This window comes from Salmo salar, chromosome 17 (assembly GCF_965601325.2).
Source record: "Salmo salar chromosome 17, fSalSal1, whole genome shotgun sequence".
In the NCBI taxonomy this organism is placed as follows: Eukaryota; Metazoa; Chordata; class Actinopteri; order Salmoniformes; family Salmonidae; genus Salmo; species Salmo salar.
Window position 1 is genome coordinate 30,332,065 of NC_138307.1, and position 23,081 is coordinate 30,355,145.

The window sequence follows — 23,081 nt, forward strand, 5'->3', positions numbered from 1 at the left end:
TTCACAACACATAACCCGGTCCTGTCGAGCCTCACTAGCCAGATGAAGCTAGCTGGCTGCTTATAATGGAAGCTTTGGGCAACAGAGTTAAGTAGCTGGCTAGCTGTTTATGTTCATGAACTGAAGTGCAATTTCAATAGGCGAACAACAAGTGGCAACCTAGCTAATACTTACTCACAAGGACTGCTAAGAATAATGAAAATGACTGCAGTTTCTACTGGTCATTGTTTTCAGGCTGGTTGTATTGGTGCCAGCTAGGTACCAAGCTAAAGCTAGCTACCCAAGAAGTTGCGGTAGAACAAATGACGCTTTATTACCAACGCGGTATTGTAAACACATAGTTCGTGGCCAGTGTTTGCTTGTTTGCATACTTTTTGTACAACATTGACAGTGCTACTGTATCTTTTTTGACAAGCAAAGACCCAAACGGCCTTCCATAAACGCCGTTCCATAGAAATCCTTGTTGAGAATGAAACGACTGAACAAGGAAACAGCACAGCAAGTAAGTGAAGAAATATGTTTTGATTATGTTTCACTGGTAATGGGGACATACGTAAATGGCAACAGTAACCTTTTGGTGCGTGTGTGTAACCTTTATTTAACTAGGCAAGTCGGTTAATAACAAATTCTTATTTACAATGATGGCCTACCCGGGCAAACCCGGACGACGCTGGGCCAGTTGTGCGCCGCCCAATCACGGCCTGATGTGATACAGCCTGGATTCGAACCAGGGACTGTAGTGACGCCTCTTGCACTGAGATGCTGTGCCTTAGACAGGTGTGTGTGTGTGTGTGTGTTAACTATTTAACTGTACTAGAATGCATAAAAGGCCGCAAAATTTTTCTGTATCGGTATCTGTTTTTTTTTTGTCAAGGAAAATATCGGATATCAGTATTGGCAAAAAATGTCATATCGGTGCATCACTGCTACTGACACTTGCATGGTTTGACACCAGCATTGCCAGCATTTGTTTTATTCACTGGGTTATCTGGAGTGATCAGAGAGTAGACTGAAGAAGTGAAGTAGACAAACTGCCAGTGTTTTGAAGTTCTATGAAATGAGTCTGTGTAGTTACTAACCCTTGTGATAGTGAGAGGAGGATGATATGAAATGAGTCTGTGTAGTTACTAACCCTTGTGATAGTGAGAGGAGGATGATATGAAATGAGTCTGTATAGTTACTAACTCTTGTGATAGTGAGTGGAGGATGATATGATATGAGTCTGTGTAGTTTCTAACCCTTGTGATAGTGAGTGGAGGATGATATAGGTCATAATTTTCATGACTTATGAGATACTTTTAGAATAGTTTTATTCCCCTTTTGCATTAGTGTTGGGCCAGTAACCGAAAGGTTGTTGGATTGAATCCCCGAGCTGACAAGGTAAAAATATGTAATTCTGCCCCTGAGCAAGGCAGTTAACCCACTGTTCCCGGGGCGCCGAAGACGTGAATGTCTATTATGGCAGCCCCCCCCTCCCCCCCCCCACCTCGCTGATTCATAGGTTGGGTTAAATGTGGAAGACACATTTCAGTTGAATGCATTGTTGTACAACTGACAAGGTATCCCCCTTTCCCATTCGGAAATGATTTAGACCACTTGACTTTTTCCACGTTTTGTTACATTACAGCCTTATTCTAAAATGGATTAAATTAAAAAAATGTTCCTCATCAATCTACACACATACCCCATAATGTCAAAGCAAACAGCAGTTTTTAGAAAAGTTTTCACATTTAAATTATTATTTTTTTTTAACAAAAACCTTAATACTTATGTAAATCAGACCCTTTGCTATGAGACTCAGGTGCATCCTGTTTCCATTGAACATCCTTGAGATATTTCTACTACTTGATTGTTGTCAACCTGGGGTAAATTCAATTGATTGGACATGATTTGGAAAGGCACACACCTGTCTATATAAGGTCCCATGTTTGACAGTGTATGTCAGAGCAAAAACGAAGCCATGAAGTCGACGGAATTGTCCGTAGATCTCCATGAAAGGACTAATTCACAAACTGGTAAAATGGCGGTGCACACTCAGTCTGTGTCAACGACTTCAGTGCAGCAGAGAGAGAGAGAATTTTTATGGTTGCAGTACTGTTTATCGGTTATCAGTTTTCTACATGTGTAATAACATTCAGACACCATTCTCTGTAGAGCTCCATGAAAGGATTATGTCAAGGCACAGATCTGGGGGAGGGTGGCAAAACATTAATGCAGTGTTTATTTTATTTTTTATTTAACCTTTATTTAACTAGGCAAATTGGTTAAGAACAAATAATTGTTTACAATGACGGCTTAACCCGGACTACACTGGGCCAATTGTGCGCCGCTAGTTTAGGGATTAGTGGTATTGGGGCAGAGGTCATCTCAGAGATATAGCACAGTACTGAGCTCCAAAACGTTTGTATCTCAACAAATTCCTCCAGGCAATGATACAAGGTGCCTAAATGCATGTTACATTTAACACACAGGTCTGGGGTATTGGGGTCACATTTGTGGAGCTTAACAAGGGTGATATATGTACTCATTATCCAATTGTATTGCAACAATCTCAGGAGGGTGTTTATTGTCTGTATCTGTGCTCTACAGCATATCATACCCCAGTCCTCTGCTGAAATATTTTTGATATATATATACCCCAATACACTGTACATATCCAGAAGTGGACCTAGAAGTTTGTCCTTAAATATCTATTGGGAGCCCATCTGGACCTGCCTCTTTATCTCCCTTCATATTGAAAATAGCATCAGATATTTCAACACCATCCAATTCCTTTTCCAGATGCAATTTAGTGTCTTCTGAACTAGAGGGAACATCAAGACCTGATTAGTTCTCAGGAGATTCAGAGTTGTAAAATGTGTTGTAGTAGGAAGCAAATGTTTGGTTTATTTCTACAGGATCCATTAATAATTGTCCTTGTTAATTATGAATTGCATTAATGGCTCAGTCTGAATTGAACTTCTTAATGCGCCAGGCCAGCAATTTACCAGGTTTTCCACCTTGATCATTGGACTGTTTCAGCCTAGTTAAGCTGTTTGCAGCCTTTGAGGTGGAAAGTTCTTCATACTGAGCTTTTTTTTATACTTTGTTTTTATTGAGGAACACAAAGAAAGTACCAATGCAGTAAAATAAAACAACGACAAAAAGATCTGGCAGTTACAGTGCACATCATACCTTCATCATATTAGTTACATTGACATCTTTGAATTAGAGCTTTTCCAAGTACAAAACCTATTTTTCCCCAGTATTCCTGACCTCTCTCCTGTTGTGTTCTTAATGCAAAGGTCATACGCTCCATGTGGTGTACTGATTTTACAATGACTATCCATTGTGTCACTGTGGGAGGGTCTTTTTGTAGCCATTTCCTAATGATAGCCTTTTTACTGGCTGCCAGAAGGACCTTCAAGAGGTACTTTTCTCTATTGTGTAAGTTATCAGGTATTATTTCACCCAAGTACAAAGAAATTAATGTTTGTTCTATGTCAAATCCCATTATTTTCCCAATTTTAGATCTTATTTCTCCCCAGTAGGTTTCGATTGCGGTGCAGGTTCAAAAGATATGAGAGTGATCCACCCTCAAGACAGCATTCTCTCCAACAAGGTTGTAGGGAGCCAGTCTGTTTTGATTTCAGTTTAGGTATTATGAAGAAACGTATAACATTCTTCCAACAGAATTTTCTCCATGACCTTGAGATGGAGTTTTGTTGAGTCTCTAATATGTTCAACCATGTTTCATCAGTTATTTCAATGTTAAGTTCCATTTATTTTTAATATAGTTTGTAGAATGTTTCTTTGAGGGTGAATACCCAAGTAGAGATTTGAAATAGTTTTCTTGTTACTCCCCAAGTTGTATGCGTTAGTGAATACTTGGATTAATTTTTGAGGTGCTCGAGGGTCAATCACTTATCTCCCTTCAGAAATAGTGTCGAACTTGTAGGTATCTGTAAAAATCGTGTTTATCCAAGCCATGTTTTTTTACTTAGGTCCTGGAAGTTATCTAGGTCCCCATTCCTTATAATTGTACTGAATGATGTGATGCCTTTCTGCATCCATTGTTTAAATCTGCTGTCCTGAGTTGCAGGGATGAAGCTGGGGTCGTATGCGGGCCAACTCAGCAGTTTGATCTCTGTCTAAATTATTTTGCTTAACTACCCTAAACCATGTCTTCAGAGAGAAATCATTCCACTGATTTTGTCTATTGTATATTTCTATTACCATGTCCTTATTTTGTCCTCTCTGTCAAAGTAGCCTCAATGTCTTTCCATTTGGATTCGGATTCTGAATTGCACCAACACACCAGAGGGTTCAATTGGGCTGACACAAAATAATATTTTAGGTTTGGTAAGGCCACACCCCCACAGTTGTTTGGTAATTGTAATGTTGTATATATAATTGTTGGTCTCCTACTGTTCCAGATAAACCTTGATATCCGTTTATCCCTAAACTGTTTAGGTGGGATTTCTATGGGCAGTGATTGGAACAAATACCGTAACCTCGGCAGGGTGTTCATTTTGATTGTTTCAATTCTACTTCTAAGATCTAAGGGAAGTGAATTCCACCTGTCTAGGTCATCATATATTTTCTTGTTGATGTGATCATAATTCATGCAATAAAGTTTGGGTGTATTGTGGGACAGTTTTCCAGTCATCTGGTGATTTTTTTTCAGTACCTATACTGTTCTCTTTGAAGCAGAAAGAATAATCGATATAAGGTTAAATATTAGACATGTGTAAGCAGAATGAAGGCTGAGCCCATGTGAATGTACAGAGCCTGATCAACATCGAGTTAACCATTAGACATATAAAAAACAGAACATAAGCATAATCCGTGTGGATGAGGCAAGGTAGATCAACACAGACGTGACTGGTCTGGGCCATATCTGATCTTGTGAAGGCTACTGGACATGCATATGGGTTAATCATACATAGACAACATCAGCCTGAACTTGTGAAGACCTTTGAACAGGAACATTAGCTAATCAGTGATAGGCACCAGTAGGAGTATGCATGTCACGCCACAAATAGAATCTATGCCCCAATGTCTGAGCCAATAAGAGAATGGAAACTAAGTAAGACAACAAGATTCATAAAGTGGAGTGACAATGTTATGTAAGGGTAAAACTGTATAAAAGCCAAGCACTAAGAATGCAGAGTCAGTTCTTCCATGGAATTGCTCGGCTTTGCTACTCTCTGTAATAAAGTCTATTTGAACTCAGAAGCTCCGGTATCTGAGAAGTATTTGATTCAATATTTTCCTCAACAGTATCTTTTGGTAGATATAATCCAATATATTTAATGGATGAAGAGGTCCAGTGGAAGTTATACCTACTCTTCAGCTCTTCCTCTGGGGTATAATTATATACTAGAGCTTGGGTCTTGTGTACGTTAAGCACATACCCTGAATATGTTCCAAATGTTTGTAAAACATCCATCAATCTAGGTGCAGCCTGGGTCTTTAAGGAATAACAGAACGTCATCAGCATACATGCATATCTTATGTTCACTGCCTCTTATTGTTATTCCCTCTGAAGTTGGGTCCTGTGCTAATGGGTCGAGGTAGGGGGAGAAGAGCGTGGGTGAAAGATTACAGCCTTGTCTTGCTCCTCGCCCTAATTTTATTGTTTGTGACAAATGTACATTTATCTTTATTCTAGCGGTTGGACATGAATACAGTGTTTTGATGCCCTGTATCACTTCTTTGTTGAAACCAAATCTTTCCATAACTTGGAGTAGGTAATCCCATCCCACTGAATCAAATGCTTTTTCTGCATCTAGACTGATTAATATTGTACTTGTCTTATTCTGAGTAATGTGGTCCATGACATGTAGTGTTCTCCTTATATTGTCCTGTGTCAGCCTATTTTGTATGAAACCAGTTTGATCTCCGTCAATCAACACCATATGAACTGGAAATGCAATTGGTTTTTGATTGAAATAATACAGTGAAGACAAGGTTCAAACAAAACTTGTACTAAATGTTTTTTCCCATTTATGCATTTATGTGAATTTGGGAAATCTACTATAGTTTAAGTGCACTTATGTTGTGTAGACTAATTTAAAGCAGGTACTTTGTCTAATATGAAGGAATTAATGTTTTGTTGTCAATGCTTAGCTACCAGATTTATTGAAATGAGATCAGTGCTTGACTTGGACAGGAGCTCACTGGAGCTGAGAACCGGCACCTCAAATGTCTACTGTTTGAGCTCATGTTCCTCTTATAGAATATTAGCTCAACAGTATTGTGGAGCTGCTGCACCTAAATATAAACAATATTTTTAGAGAATAAAGAAAGTGCCAGAACTGTCAAGACAATAACTTTTGTGTCTGTTTCTCATTGTTACTACAGGATGACTAGAATTGTCTGAGGCCGGTAACATCAACAGTGAGGACAAACCCAGCCTGCCTCTCTCCTTCCACACTGAGTCCAAACCTACAGTCACTGGGTCCTGATTGTGACAGTGGAGCCCAGTTTGTACTGCAGGATCCAGAGATGGCATCAGTGAAGCTGGAAGACTGCAGTCAAACACTGGTGCTGAATGTCAACATTAAAGATGAAGAAGAGGAGGAGAAGATTGGGACATCTGTTTCTCATGGTAAGAGCAGGTTCTATCTAACTAAGTTTGTTATTCATTCCAACTTCCCACTGTGCATGAAAAGTTGTTACAATGAGAAGGTAGATGTTATTTCATGCTACTGACACTTGCATGGTTTGACACCAGTATTGCCAGCATTTGTTTTATTCACTGGGTTATCTGGAGTGCTCAGAGAGTAGACTAAAGAAGTGAAGTAAACAATCTTACAGTGTTTTAAAGTTCTATGAAATGAGTCTGTGTAGTTACTAACCCTTGTGATAGTGAGTGGAGGATGATATGGCTCATAATTTATGACTTTTGCTTATTTTTAGCTTTAATCGCTTACCCACTTTTAGACTCGTTTTATTCCCCTTTGGTGTTGTACAGCCTACTGATATGAGTACATATGTCACCCGGTACAGCCAGAAGAGGACTGGCCATCCCCTTGAGCCTGGTTACTCTCTGTTTCTACCAAGGTTTCTGTTTTCTAGGGAGTTTTTCATGGCCACTGTGCTTCTACATCTGCATTGCTTGCTCTTTGGGGATTTCAGGTGGGTTTCTGTAAAGCACTTTGTTACAACTTATAAAAAAAGGGCTTCATAAAATACATTTGATTGACATGTATATCACACCAACTGACTGATTCTTCTGATGTTGTTCACACAGGAGACCATGTTGAGACTTTCTCTACATCCAGAGAGCATCAGCAGGAAGATCACAGAGCGAAGAGGTCTCACCACTGGCCACATTGTGAGGAGATTTTCCCATTTCTATCAAAGCTAAAAATACACCTAAAAATACACACAGGAGAAAAGCCTTACTCCTGCTCTGACTGTGGGAAATGCTTCAAAACATCAACTAAGCTAAAAGTTCATCAGAGAACACACAAAGGAGAGAAGCCTTACTCCTGCTCTGACTGTGGGGTGAGTTTCTCTCGTTCGGACACCTTAAAACAACATGAACATATACACACAAGAGAGAAACCTTACTCCTGCTCTGACTGTGGAAATAGTTTCTCTCAACTGGGCCACTTAAAAACACATGAACGTATACATTCAGAAGTGAAGCCTTTCTACTGCTCTGACTGTGTAAAATGCTTCAAAACGTCAACTGCGCTAAAAGTTCATCATGGAACACACACAGGAGAGAAACCTTACTCCTGCTCTGACTGTGGAAAGAGTTTCTCTCAACTGGGCACCTTAAAAATCCATGAACGTATACACACAGGAGAGAAGCCTTACTCCTGCTCTGACTGTGGGGCGAGTTTCTCTCTACTGGGCACCTTAAAAAAACATGAACGTATACACACAGGAGAGAAGCCTTACTCCTGCTCTGACTGTGGGGCGAGTTTCTCTCGTCCGGACACCTTAAAACGACATGAACATATACACACAGGAGAGAAGCCTTACTCCTGCTCTGATTGTGGAAAGAGTTTCTCTCAACTGGGCCACTTAAAAACACATGAACGTATACATTCAGAAGTGAAGCCTTTCTACTGCTCTGACTGTGTAAAATGTTTCAAAACATCAACTGAGCTGAAAGATCATCAGAGAACACACACAGGAGAGAAGCCTTACTCCTGCTATGACTGTGGAAAGAGTTTCTCTCAACTGGGCACCTTAAAACAACATGAACGTATACACAAAGGAGAGAAGCCTTACTCCTGCTCTGACTGTGGGGCGATATTCTCTCGACTGGGAACCTTAAAAAAACATGAACGTGTACACACAGGAGAGAAGCCTTACTCCTGCTCTGACTGTGGGGCGAGTTTCTCTTGTCTGGACACCTTAAAACAACATGAACATATACACACAGGAGAGAAGCCTTACCCCTGCTCTGACTGTGGAAAGAGTTTCTCTCAACTGGGTCACTTAAAAACACATGAACGTATACATTCAGAAGTCAAGCATTACTACTGGTCTGACTGTGTAAAATGCTTCAAAACATCAACTGAGCTAACAGTTCATCAGAGAACACACACAGGAGAGAAGCCTTAATCCTTCTCTGACTTGGGAAGTGTTTCTCTCGAATGTGCCATTTTAAAAGACACCAAGGTAAACATAAGAGAGGAGCCTTGTCACTGATCTGACTATAGAATATGTTAACCTTTTAGCTCAGCTGTTCTTTTATCAGAGAAAAGACACAGGAGAGAAGCCTTACTTCTGCTCTCAATGTGGCAAGAGTTTTTCCCAATTGGGCAAAGTAAAAACACACCAACGGATACAGACTTGAGAGAAGCCTTATCACTGCACTGACTGTGAGAAGAGATTCTACAGATTGGGCCATTTAAAAAGACACCAATGTATACATAAAGGAGAGAAGCCTCTTCAGTTCTCTCAGACCAGCTAAGATTAGACACTCCACTTCATTCTCATGTCATTAAATAATTGGCAACGTTGAATTGGATCAAAAGAAGTAAGCGTAGAACACTCCATTGTAATCCTATAGTTTCTCACTGAGAGAACTGTGCAGACGAAAGGGAGCATTATAGAATGTTAGCCTCGCTTTACTTAACTGACAAGGTGCACACTGATCAGTATTGGTGTGTTTTGTTAGTTTCTACTGTAAAGACATTGAGATTACCTTACGGTTGAATATCCTCTGTGAGGCGTCTCACAATGGAGTCTGATGGGTGACTGGGTGGCACTGATTCCCTCTGCAGTTTTCTGTGGGAATGAGCTGGTCGACACAACATACTCTGAGTGTACAAAACATTATAGAGACCTGCTCTTTCTTTCCATGACGTAGACTGACCAGCTGAACCCAGGTGAAAAGCTATGATCCTTAATAGTGTAGTTGTTGTGTATTTATTATGGATCCCCATTAGCTTTCAGCAGAAAACAAGAGACTGCAGTTGCAGTGGGCTAAGGAATGAAAACACTGGAAAATTGGGAACATATTGCCTGGTCTGATGAATCCCTGTTCCTGCTGTTTCACACTGATAGGAGGACTAGGGTATGGAGGAAACCACGAGTACAACATTGCAGGCTGGTGGTGGTGGTGGTGTGATGGTGTGGAGTGTGTTTTCATGCCACACATTGGGTTCCTTGTTAAAAGTGGAGCAACGTTTGAATGCCACAGGATTTGTAAACATCATTGCCAATCAGGTGCCTCCCTTCATGGCAGCAGTGTATCCATCTGCAAATAGATTTTTTTGGCAGGATTATGCCACAAGGCTTGTCCAGGAATGGTTCCAAGAACATGACAGTGAATTCATCTTACTGCAGTGGCCTGCCGAGTCACCAGATCTCAATCTGCATCTGTGGGAGGAGATGGAACAACCTTTTCGTAGTAGAGATCCACTCCCAGCCAACTTGACACAATTGTGGGAAGCATTGGAGTCAACATGGACCAGCATCCCTGTGGAATGCTCTCAACACCTTGGAGAGTCCATCCACGATGAATTGAGGCTGTTCTGAGGACAAGGGGGGGGGGGGGGGGGGCTGCAACTCAATATTAGGAAGGTGTTCCTAATGTTTTGTATACTGACTTTATATCAGATAAAGATGGTGTGATGATTAGTTTTCAGCATTAGTTTGGGTGGATTATTTTATATTACTAAACAACTTTTGTTTAATGATAAACAGGCTACTTGTGTTTATTAAATTGTATTTTAATACTAGATTCATTATTTTAGTCATTGATGATGAATGCATTTGAATAACTGTATTGAAGTTAATTGATCTGGTGGCACGTAGCCTAGCGGTTAAGAGTGTTGGGCCAGTTATTTATAAAGCCCTTCTTACATCAGCTGATATCTCAAAGTGTTGTACAGAAACCCAGCTTAAAACCCCAAACAGCAAGCAATGCAGGTGTAGAAGCACGGTCGCTAGGAAAAACTCCCTAGAAAGGCCAGAACGTAGGAAGAAACCTAGAGAGGAACCAGGCTATGAGGGGTGAGGACTGGCTGTGCTGGGTGGAGATTATAACAGAACATGGCCAAGATGTTCAAATGTTCATGGATGACCAGCAGGGTCAAATAATCACAGTGGTTGTCGAGGGTGCAACGGGTCAGAACCTCAGGAGTAAAGGGAAATATGGGAAATATGGCGAAGCGGAAGTGCTGTTCGAGTCTTATGGCTCCCAGTTGAGTAAAGTTGGTAAGAATGAATGGAAGACGGAGACAACGAAAAATGGAGCAAACCGACCAAAAGTTGTAAACAAACATTGGTTTCTTTTGGAGCGCGATTCATCAACAATTGTGTATTTTGGCAGATAATTTGAGGTCAGGAAGATGGTAAAGGAGGCATTAGGAAAGGTAGTCAGTCAGAGTGACCAGTATTGGTTTTGCTTTGATTTCACTCAGTCTCAGAAGAGCAGAAGGAGAGAGCGTTGTGTTTTTCGGAGCAGGGCACTGATAAAATGTGTTATATCTGGAGTTTCGTTGGAAGAGTGAAGAGTGTCTGGCTACTCATGTGAATCTGCGATATGTACGATACGCAGTGTGAGGTATTGTGAATAAACCACTGCAGTTATGACATTGATAAAATAATGTCCATGTTTCAAGTGTGTGACGACGGAATCTTTTAGGTATTTATTAGGATCCCCATTAGCCGCTGCAAAAGTATCAGAATTGTTCACTTCTCTCATTGACTTCTCAAACCACGGCTCGGTCTGCTTCACAGGCGTTCTCTGAAGTCTCGCGTTGTTACGTCTCTGGGTTTAGAAACTGGTAATGGGGAGAACAGGAAGTTCCGCGCATGCGCGCATCATTCTTCAGAATAAAGGATACGTCAGAATTGTGCAGTCGAGACGACAACTTCTGTGACCGTTTCAAATGTATTACTACTGGTATGTAATAGCACGTTCTAATATCGAAAGAACATGTCATAACATACTAGGTAACAAATACGTCAAGGTATTATCACGTTTGGTAAAGGTTTTATGTGTTATTTTTATGTCAAACCGCATGAGTGAACGTGATCACTTTTTTACAAGTCACATAGTTAGACTGTGGGTTAGTCTGAGTGGATGTTGTAGTAGGATGTCCCTTGGCGGTATCCGTACCTATGTATGACATGCGTGGGTTAGGTTAGTAAACATGCTGGAGCTAGAACCTCGTCGTGCGTCCTTATTTTAGATCATGCTACATGGTGTCGCCGCTCCTTATTTTAGATCATACTACATGGTGTCAGAAGAGGTTTTAAAATTCACATAAACGTGAAGGACGTACCAAGTAAATCATACATTCAGGCTGTTTCAAAGCAGGGAGGGCAGTGTTGGAGATAAAACAGCGCATATCATTATTTTGCTAGCTAACGAGCAAGGACTAAGTTACTGCTAAGCAACATGTTGCAAGAGGAAGAAGCTGGCGGGATTTCAGGGTTTGCGACTCCAAGTTCAACGGGCTCTGGCGCAAACACGGACAGGCCAGTGGCTAGTGCTGACGGATTTCGCATTAGTCCCCCGGAGAATGTTGTTTGTATGGACATTCAAAACTGGACGAAATGGATCAGGCGCTTTGAAAGGTACAGGGTAGCATCAGGGTTAAATGTGAAAAATGAGGCATTTCAAGTTAATACACTGATCTACTCTATGGGTGATGAAGCCGAGGATATATTAAATGCTTCAACGTTGAGGAAGAGATTTAACTACAGTGCCGTTAAAGACTGTTTTGAAACGCATTTTGTAGGGAGACACAACATTATATTTGAGAGAGCTAGGTTTAATATGCGCAAACAGGAGCAGGGTGAAACCACCAACAGTTTTATCACAGCTGTTGACAAACTAGCAGAACATTGTCAGTTTGGCGCGCTCAGGGAAGAGCTGATCCGCGATCGGATTGTAGTGGGAATAAGAAATATATCACTTTATGAAAAGTTACAGTTGGATTCCCAGCTTACCTTGTCCAAAGTTGTAAACCAGGTTAGGCAGAGTGAGACAGTAAAAAGACAGCAGACGATACTGCGCGACAGCAGCTCCTTGCAGAGCGAAGAGAGTGAGGAAATGCATGTATTTTCATACCGAGCTAAAAAAAACGGAGGGGAACACAGAACAGACAGATCACAGACAGCACCAGTAGCTAGTTCAAGTGTTTGTTGTAAATGTGGGAAATACCCTTCCCTCAGATGGAAAGATTGCCCAGCAAAGGATGCGGAATGCAGGAGATGTCACAGGAGAGGACACTTTTCAGCTGTCTGTCGATTTAAAGCAAATGCATGAGGTCTCAGAGGAGGTACAGCAGGACAGCATCTTTCTGGGAGAAGTAAAGGAAAACAATGCTGGCTGGCATTCTGACATTAAACTCAATGGGGAGGTTGTGTCATTTAAACTAGACACTGGGGCAGCAGTGACAGCTATCCCAACTAGGCTGTATAGCTATAGCAGAGATGGCCCTTTGCTCTCTACAAACAAAAAACTGTACGTGCCCAGTAATAAGTGCTCGTGTGCGGAAGGGACAGAGCAGAACATGATGTAAGGCTCACAGCAGTTCTGACCCGACTCCAGGAGACTGGCCTGACACTCAATGAAAAATGCACTTTTGCACAGTCAGAGGTCTTGTTCTTGGGACACAAAATCAGTGCAGCTGGAATAGAGCCGGACCAGGAGAAGATCAGCGCCATCACAGATATGCCCAGACCCCAGAATGTGGCTGAAGTCAGGACCTTCGTAGGCATGGCCACATATGTGGGTAAGTTCCTCCCACAGTTCTCAGATACAACCAAACCTCTGAGAGACGTACTAGCCAAAGAGAATGACTGGTCATGGGGTCACATGCAACAGGTAGTGTTTGACAAAATCGAAGGAGACCTGGCCTCAGAGAGTGCTGGCCCAGTACCGTCCCCACACTAAGACAAAGGTATCAGCAGATGCATCGGGCTAGGGGCGGTCCTCACACAGATGCAGGACAACATGGAGTGGCGTCCAATAGCATACATCTCCCAAAGCTTATCCGACACAGAGCAAAGGTATGCTCAAGTGGAGAAGGAGGCGTTGGCTATCACATGGGCATGTGAAAGGCTCAGCCAATACCTTATTGGCCTGCAGTTTACAGCAGAGACTGACCACAAACCGCTGTTGGCTCTGTTAGGGACAAAAGCACTGGACGACTTGCCTCCCAGAGTTCTACGCTTCCACCTCAGATTACTGAGGTTCACCTACAAGATGGTGTATGTGCCAGGGAAGGCACTGATCACAGCAGATGCACTCTCCAGGGCCCCAATTAAACGTCCATTATCAGAGGAGGAGCAATGTCTAGAGGGTGAGGTACAGGTGTCCATTAATGCAGTAAGAGACAGCCTACCTGCATCTCAGACCAAACTGCAGCAGATTGCAGAGGAGCAACAACGAGACCACATCTGCCGACAGATAGTGCAAAAGGGGATGGCCCAGGCAGGAGGAACTGCCTCATTTGCTGAAGCCCTATTGGGTACACCAAAGTGACTTCCACTGTAATGGAGACCTCCTCATGAAAGGACAACGGATAGTTATCCCAGAGACTCTACAACCAGAAATGCTAGACAGAGTGCATGATGGACACATGCGGATAACCAAATGCAGACTGAGGGCTCAACAGTCAGTGTGGTGGCTTGGTCTGAGTACTCAGATTGCCAAGCTGGTGGCCCAGTGTGAGGTCTGTACAAAATGTCAACCTTGTCATCCGGAGCCAATGATGGTAACGGAGCTGCCAAAACGGCCATGGCAAAAAGTAGGGGCAGATATGTTCTATTGGAAAAATGACACTTATCTGCTAGTGGTAGATTACTACTCAAGATGCATTGGAATGGCAAAGACACCCATAACCACATCAGCTGGTGTTATCAATGGATTTAAGTCAATTTTTTTTCCAGGCAAGGGGTCGCTGAGGTCCTGGTTACAGATAACGCTCCCCAGTTCACTGCAAGCTCCTTTTCTGCTTTTGCCGCAGAATATGACTTCACACGTGACCAGTATCCCCTACCACGCACAGAGTAATGGTGAGGCAGAGAGAGCTGTGAAAACAGTCAAGGGACTGCTGAAAAAGAACAAGGATCCATACAGGGCTCTGTTAGCTTACAGAGTTACACCACTGCATCCATGGGCCATCGCCTGCCGAGCTCCTGATGGGCAGGAGGCTGTGTTCCCCATTGCCTATCTCACCGGCTCAGCTTAAACCCCGATGGCCTAACAGGAAGGCCTTCGCTGAGAGGGACAAACGGCTGAAACAAACGCAAACTGGAGACTTTAATCGGAGACACCTTGCTAAGGAGAGGCCAGAGCTGACCGAAGGTCAACGTGTGTGGATTACAAACTCAAAGACAGCAGATATAGTGCTGAGGAAAGCGGATGCCCCACGCTCCTATGTGGTGGACACAGGCTCAGAAGAGGTACGAAGGAACAAAACGCACCTCAGAGCTCTTCCAGTTCTACCAGCCACACAGACTGAGGCCACAGAAAATGCACAAAAAAAGGGTGAAGGAGAGAGAATGCTCACAGAGCCACAAGTACGCCCAAAAAGGGATGTGAAGCCTCTAGGCTGAAAGACTATGTTACGTGAAGAGAAAACATACTGTTGGGGACCATACCCAGCAAAAAGAGACTGTACCAAAGTTAATGTTCATACTGTGTGATTTTAATGCTTTCATACTGTTTCAGGATGTGAAGTAGCATGTTAGAGAATAATACTGGTTTCCAAATTGCATTTCAGTTATGCTTCAGTGGTTATGCATGTTGAGTTGTTGTTCATGGGAGACGGGAAGATGTAGTAGGATGTCCCTTGGGGGTGTCCGTACCTATGTATGTATGACATGCGAGGGTTAGGTTAATAAACAGGCTGGAGCTAGAACCTCGTTGTCGCCGCTCCTTATTTTAGATCATACGACAGATGTATATCATTTCGTCAAGGTAATTTCATAAAGGATACATTTATCTGAGATTTCTGGGTTCGTTTTACATGTCGTTTTTAGTTTTGTGTAAAATTCATGAGCTGGTAAAATGGCGGTTCCCCCTCGGTCTGCATCAACGTACTTCAGTGCAGGCAGTGAGGGTGCAGCAGAGAGACAATTTTACAGCTGCGCTACTGTTTTGGAGCTAAATGTAATGATTATCAGTTTTCTACATGTGTACTACTATTCAGACATTCAGTTGTTTCTGTCCATCTATAAATGTTACTGTGGTGTGAACGTAAATACTATTGGTTTTTGATTGGAATAATACAGTGAAGACAAGGTTATTCAGGAAAATAGTACATAGTGCTGCCTAAAACATACAGCAACCTTGTACTAAATGGTTTTTGAGTAATTTATGCATTTATGTGAATTCAGGAAATCTACTTTAGATTAAGTGAATTTAAGTTCTGTAGCCTAATTTAATGTGTATACTTTGTCTAATGTGAATTAATTAATGTTTTGTTGTCAATGCTTAGCTACCAGATTTATTGAAATGAGATCAGTGCTTGACTTGGACAGGAGCTCACCGGAGCTGAGAACCGTCACCTCAAATTTCTACTGTTTGAGCTCATGTTCGTCATATAGAATATTAGCTCAACAGTATTGTGGAGCTCCTGCACCTAAATATAAACCATATTTTTAGAGAATAAAGAAAGTCTTGACAGTTCTGGCACTAACTTTTGTGTCCGTTTCTCTTTATTACTACTGACTGACTCAGATTAAGTCTGAGGCTGGTAACATCAACAGTGAGGACAAACCCAGCCTGCCTCTCTCCTTCCACACTGAGTCCAAACCTACAGTCACTGGGTCCTGATTGTGACAGTGGAGCCCAGTTTGTACTGCAGGATCCAGAGATGGCATCAGTGAAGCTGGAAGACTGCAGTCAAACACTGGAGCTGAATGTCAACATTAAAGATGAAGAAGAGGAGGAGAAGATTGGGACATCTGTTTCTCATGGTAAGAGCAGGTTCTATCTAACTAAGTTTGTGTTATTCATTCCAACTTCCCACTGTGCATGAAATGTTGCAGTATAACTGTTTCATGATGAACTGTTTCAATGAGAAGGTAGATGTTTTTTCATGCTGCTGACACTTGCATGTTTTGACACCAGTATTGCCAGCATTTGTTTTATTCACTGGGTTATCTGGAGTGATCAGAGGGTAGACTAAAGAAGTGAAGATGACAAACTGCCAGTGAAATGAGTCTGTAGTTACTAACCCTTGTGATAGTGAGTGGAGGATGATATGAAATGAGTCTGTAGTTTCTAACCCTTGTGATAGTGAGTAGAGGATGACACGCCCCTTTTTAGCTTTCAACGCTTACCCACTTTTAGAATACTTTAAAACCCCTTTTAATTCCCCTTTTGTATTGTGCATTACTGATATGAATACGTATGTTACCCGGTACAGCCAGAAGAGGACTGGCCACCCCTTTGGGCCTGGTTCCTCTCTACGTTTCTTCCTAGGTTCCTGCTTTCTAGGGAGTTGTTCCTGGCCACTGTTGTTCTACATTTGCATTGCTTGCTCTTTGGGGATTTTTGGCTGGGTTTCTTGTAGAGCAGACAACTGCTGATATAAAAAGGGCTTCATAATATACATTTGATTGACATGTATATCACACCAACTGACTGTTTCTTCTGATGTTGTTCACACAGGAGACCATGTTGAGACATTCTCTACATCCAGAGAGCAACAGCAGGAAGATCACAGAGCTAAGAGGTCTCACCACTGCTCACATTGTGAGGAGATTTTCCCATTTCTATCAAAGCTAAAAACACACCTAAAAATACACACTGGAGAGAATCCGTATTCCTGTACTGACTGTGGGAAGAGATTCACAACACCAGGAGCTTTGGCAGTTCATCAGAGAGTGCACACTGGAGGGAAACCTTACTCCTGCTCTGACTGTGTAAAATGCTTCACAACATCAGCTCATCTAGAAGTTCATCAGAGAATGCATACAGGAGAGAAGCCTTACTCCTGCTCTGACTGTGGGACAAGTTTCTCTCTACTGGGCCACTTAAAAACACATGAACGTATACATACAGGTGTGAAGCCTTACTCCTGCTCTGACTGTATAAAATGCATCACAACATCAGCTGAGCTAAAATTTCATCAGAGAACACACACGGGAGAGAAGCCTTACTCCTGCTCTGACTGTGGAAAGAGTTTCTCTCAAATGGGCCAGTTAAAAAGCCACCAAGGTAAACAAAGGAGAGAAGCCTTGCTACTGATCTGACTGTAGAGAACACACACAGGAGTGAACCTTACTTCTGCTCTTAATGTTGCAAGAGTAACTCAAGTGAAAGTCACCCATTAAAATACTACTTGAGTAAAAGTATTTGGTTGTAAATGTACTTAAGTATCAAAAGTAAAAGTAGGAATCATTTCAAATTCTTTAAATTAACCTTTACGGGATGGGTGTCCCTAAACCGGGACGGTTGTTGCTAACGTGCACTAATGTGACTAGAAGGACATTGTATACGACAGCCAACTTTCTGGGATATAGACATGTCTTATATGGGCAGAAAGCTTAAATTCTTGTTAATCTAACTGCCGTGTCCAATTAACAATAGCTATTACAGTGAAAAAAATACCATGCTATTGTTTGAGGAGAGTGCACAACAACAATTTCTATCACGGCAACTGGTTTGATACATTCACCTCTGAAGGTAAATAATGTACTTACATTCAGTAATCTTGCTCTGATTTGTCATCCTTAGGGTCCCAGAGATAAAATGTAGCGTAGTTTTGTTTGATAAAATCCATTTTCATGTTCAAATGTAGGAACTGTTTTCTACATTTTTAACCCCTGCTGTCTCTGGCTCCAAACCAAACCCACCCGGCAATCTAGATGTGTGAAAGTTAGTGTATAAGCTAATGGTCCATCATATATGACATTCCTGGGAGTGTGTAAACTTTATTTTTTTATTACCATAGCATTTTTGTATGTTCTCTATAGTTATGTACTTTAATGTATCAATTGACCAATTTGGCACATTTGGGCAAACTCCTGGCAGACTTGATACAGTGCAGGAATGTAATTCCTCACTGGATCAGTCAAACTTTGCAAACACACTGCTGCCATCTGGTGGCCAAAATCTAAATTACACCTAGACTCCAATCAGAAAGTATGGCTTTCTCTTGCATTTCAAAGATGATGAAAAAAAAGTTTTTTGTTTGTATCATCTTTTACAAGATCTCATGTGTTATTCTCTGACATTAATTTCACATTTCCACAAACTTCAAATTGTTTCCTTTCAAATGGTATCAAGAATATACATATCCTTGCTTCAGACGGCACAATTGTGTTGTTTTTTTATATTACGTAGAGCCAGGGGCACACTCCAACACCATTTACAAACAAAGCATTTGTGTTTAGTGAGTCTGCCAGATCAGAGGCAGTAGGGATGACATCTTGATAAGTGTGTGAATTGGACCATTTTCTGTCCTGCTAATCATAAAAAATGTAACTAGTATTTTGGGTGTCAGGGAAAATGTATGGAGTAAAAAGTACATCATTTGTGAAATAAAAGTAAAAGTTGTCAACAATATAAATAGTAAAGTACAGATACCCCCAAAAACTACTGAAGTAGTTTAAATAATTTTTACTTCAGTACTTTACACCACTGTATGCATCCATGCGTGTGTCAGCATTGCAGGCTGGTGGTGTGAAGGCGTGGGGTGTGTTTTCAGGGCACACATTGGGCCCCTTGATAAAAGATGAACAATGTTTGAATGCTACAGGATATCTAAAGAATCATTGCCAATCAGGTGCATCCCTTCATGGCAGCAGTGTATCCATCTGCCACAATGCTTGTCCAGGAAGTGTTCCAAGAACATGACAGTGAATTCAGCTTACTGCAGTGGCCTGCCGAGTCACCAGATCTCAATCCAATTGTTCATCTGTGGGAGGAGATGGAACAAGCTATTCAGAGTAGATCCACTCCCAGCCAACTTGACACAATTGTAGGAAGCATTGGAGTCAACATGGACCAGCATCCCTGTGGAACGCTCTCAACGCCTTGGACAGTCCAAGCCGTGACGATTTGAGGCTGGTCTGAGGACAAAGGAGGGTGCAACTCAATATTAGGAAGGTGTTCCTAATGTTTTGTGCACTCAGTGTATATCAGATAAAGATGGTGTGATGATCCGTTTTTAGCATTAGTTTGGGTGGATTATTTTATATTACTAAACAACTTTTGTTTAATAATAAATGTAGAGCTTGTATGTATATCATGCATTTTTCGTGTTTCCTGTTTTACCCCAGGAAGAGTAGCCGCAGTGCATCCTAATAAAATACTAAATTGTACTAAATGTATCATATATTGATGACGTGTTGATCAGTTTTCACCATTAGTATTTTAATGACGGTGTCATTCAATGTGTTTCTATGGGATATAGTAGTAAAGGCCAAATTCAGTATTTTATCAAATCATTTTTAAATATATTGTTTATACCTAATGTAGTCCTAAAATACTAAATAAATTATCTAAACAATCAATTCTTTAAATCATTCCATGTGTCAGCATAGTATTGTAATGTATTATTAGTCTTTTTTTATGGTGCCAAAGTCCAGGGACAGCATTACCACCACAATCCAATAATGACCCAGTTACTATTGGGGAATGGATCCAGAGAGGAAGCTTGTGTTACCTTTCTCACACCACTACAGTATTCATTTCAACAGACCTTTTCCATGGCCCTTAGTTAGAGTTCAATATATACCCAGGACTATATTGAGGGTCAGACTGTTGAAATGCACAGTTGATTATGTAAATAGTCTTGTAGAACTCTGGTATTGATGGTCCATTTGAGGGTGAGTCATTGATATGAAAACAATCATTGCAACGTGATGTAAACAGCAGAAACAGGAGACATTTTCTAAAGATCCACAAATGTTTTATCTGTTCGAACAGGGGCAGGAAAACATTGAAGAACCACAGTGCAAGGCTGTGAAGGTGTAAGAATGTCACTGCTAAGATCAGAGATTCATCTCCTGAGTACACACCACAAATCTTGAATACACACCTAGTCCCCTGAATACAAACCAAGTAATCTTACATACAGGACTTCAAGTAGCAAAATAGTGAACTACTCCTTTAATGGAGTGGTAGATGCTATGAAAGGGACGTTTTTACAAAAAAAACATTCTTGTCATATTTTGTTCATTAGTCCACTGTTAATACAATGCCAAAAAGGTTGCATGTTAGCGATCAAGTTTTCAAGATAGAGCACTTTCAGTATGGAGATAAAAGTGGTCTGCTTATGCAAATCATATGCAAATGAGCAAAATGATAATTGCATATCATTTGCATCACCACACCTTTTGTTATGATGCAAATTATATGCAAATGAGCAATTTGATAATTGCATATCATTTGCATCATCACACCTTTTGTTATGCACTTCATTGTTTTCCATTCCTGGTCCTGGGGATCCAAAGAGGTGAGCTTTTTATGTTTTTGCCCTAACACTCACACACTAGATTCAACTAAGCAACTCAAGCCTTTGAATTGAATGTACAGCACTTTGAGATATCAGCTGATGTAAGAAGGGCTATATAAATACATTTGATTTGAATAAGGTATGTGAGAGCTAGGGCAAAAACAAACATGTGCATCCCTTTGGGACCACGGTTGGGGAACACTGCTGTACTGAAAGTCCTCCATCTTGAGAACTTCCCTGCTGACGTGCACATTATTGGGATTGTATACAGGGTGAAGAAACCAAGGTGGACATTTGTAATTTGATTGAACTATCCCTTTAATTAGAGTTCCTTTGGAGTTACATTTAGTTAGAGATGCATTTGCTCTAAGCATGTGCAATAAATATTCATTTGTTGTTTTGAATTTGGCGCCCTGCACTTTCACTGGCTGTTGTCATATCGATCCCGCTAACGGGATTCCAGCCAGAAGAAGTTTAAGCATGTCCCAGTTTAGGTCACCTAGTAGCACGAGCTCTGAAGATAGATGGGGGGCAATCAGTTCACATATGGTGTCCAGACCACAGCTGGGGGCAGAGGGTGGTCTATAGCAGGCGGCAACAGTGAGAGACTTGTTTTTAGAGAGGTGGATTTTTAAAGTAAAAGTTCTAATTGTTTGGGTACAGACCTGGATAGTAGGACAGAACTCTGCAGCCTATCTCTGCAGTAGATTGCAACACCGCCCCCTTTGGCCGTTCTATCTTGTCTGAAAATGTTGTAGTTAGGGATGGAGATTTCAGAGTTTTTGGTGGTCTTCCTAAGCCAGGATTCAGACACGGCTAGGACATCCGAGTTGGCAGAGTGTGCTAAAGCAGTGAATAAAACAAACTTAGGGAGGAGGCTTCTAATGTTAACATGCATGAAACCAAGGCTATTACGGTTACAGAAGTCATCAAAAGAGAGCGCCTGGGGAATAGGAGTGGAGCTAGGAACTGCAGGGCCTGGATTCACCTCTACATCGCCAGAGGTACAGAGGGGTAGGATAAGGGTACAGCTAAAAGCTATGAGAATTGGTCGTCTAGGACGTCCGGAACAGAGAGTAAAAGGAGTAGGTTTCTGGGGGCGATAAAATAGCTTCAAGGTATAATGTACAGACAAAGGTATGGTAGGATGTGAATACAGTGGAGGTAAACCTAGGCATTGATTGATGATGAGAGAGATATTGTCTCCAGAAACATAATTGAAACCAGGTGATGTCATCACATGTGTGGGTGGTGGAACTGAGAGGTTGGATAAGGTATAATGAGCAGGGCTAGAGGCTCTACAGTGAAATAAGCCAATAAACACTAAACAGAACAGCAATGGACAAGGCATATTTACATTAAGGAGAGGCATGCTTAGCCAAGTGATCAAAAATGTCCAGTGAGTGTTAAGGTTGGTTGCGGTCACGGCGGTTCAGACAGCTAGCCGGGCCATGGGTAGCAAGTTGGCAGAAGATGGTCTGTTTTTAGCCACCTCGTGCGTTTCCGTCGGTAGATTAGTGGGGTTCCGTGTGGTAGAGGGGACCAATCCAATTGACAAAAATAGTTATAGTTATAGTGGCCCAAGAAAATTGCCCGATAGACCTATTCAGATAGCAGCCGATAAGACAGCTAACGATTAGCTGGCCGCAGATGGGCGTTCAGGTTACGTCGCGACGGAGGGGCCAGTTGGATAACTCCCTCGGGCAGATAACGTCGGTAGTCCAGTCATGAAAGCCCGGTGGGGCTCCGCATCGGCAGTAAAACGGGTCCGGATAGGTGATTGTAGCCCAGGAGTGGCTGATGGAACTCTTCAGCTGGATAACTCCGGAATAATTGATGTTAGCTCCGGGACCGACGTTAGCCAAAAGTCACTCGGATAGCAGCTAGCTAGCTGCAAGATCCAGGTGTAAATGTCCAGAGCTTGCGGTAGAAATCCGGGGATTTGGAGAGAAAATAGGTCCGGTATGCTCTGGTCTGAATCGCGTTGTACAAAACTGCCGATAGCTTTTCGAGCTAAAGGATAGCTGATGACCGCCAACCGTGGTTAGCTGAATTCTAACGTTAGCTAGTGAACAAGCTAACTTCTGGCCAGCTTCTGTTGTGGATTTCAGATTTGAGGTAAATAATACTTCTTTTTTTTTTTTATTGGTGAGGCGGGTTGCAGGAGAGTGTTTTAATGTTGTGTATTGTATATAC

The 23,081-nt window shown here is 41.7% G+C and overlaps 1 protein-coding gene across 5 annotated transcripts; it reads left to right on the forward strand.

Annotated features, from left to right (window-relative positions):
* Positions 1 to 19,953, forward strand: LOC106574985 (uncharacterized). 5 transcript variants are annotated; one of them, XM_082964407.1, is made up of 6 exons: positions 1 to 502; positions 6,346 to 6,592; positions 6,994 to 7,122; positions 7,238 to 11,362; positions 16,157 to 16,395; positions 17,093 to 19,953. In XM_082964407.1, the coding sequence occupies exons 2-4, from the start codon at positions 6,490 to 6,492 to the stop codon at positions 8,566 to 8,568; spliced, it is 1,563 nt and encodes a 520-aa protein (XP_082820533.1). In that variant the 5' UTR covers positions 1 to 502; positions 6,346 to 6,489; the 3' UTR covers positions 8,569 to 11,362; positions 16,157 to 16,395; positions 17,093 to 19,953. The 5 variants fall into 5 exon arrangements, with proteins under 5 accessions (XP_082820533.1, XP_045554503.2, XP_045554505.2 ...); XM_045698547.2 differs by having other exon boundaries at positions 7,063 to 7,122; XM_082964409.1 differs by lacking the exon at positions 1 to 502 and adding an exon at positions 5,161 to 5,348.
* Positions 19,954 to 23,081: the final 3,128 nt, after the last annotated feature.

Bases quoted from the DNA above. Each gene is read 5' to 3' on its own strand.
- LOC106574985 (XM_082964407.1), top strand. From the start codon at position 6,490: ATGGCATCAGTGAAGCTGGAAGACTGCAGTCAAACACTGGTGCTGAAT. The intron at 6,593-6,993 runs GTAAGAGCAGGT...CACCCGGTACAG, and splicing joins TGGGACATCTGTTTCTCATG to CCAGAAGAGGACTGGCCATC. The intron at 7,123-7,237 runs GTGGGTTTCTGT...TTGTTCACACAG, and splicing joins TTGCTCTTTGGGGATTTCAG to GAGACCATGTTGAGACTTTC.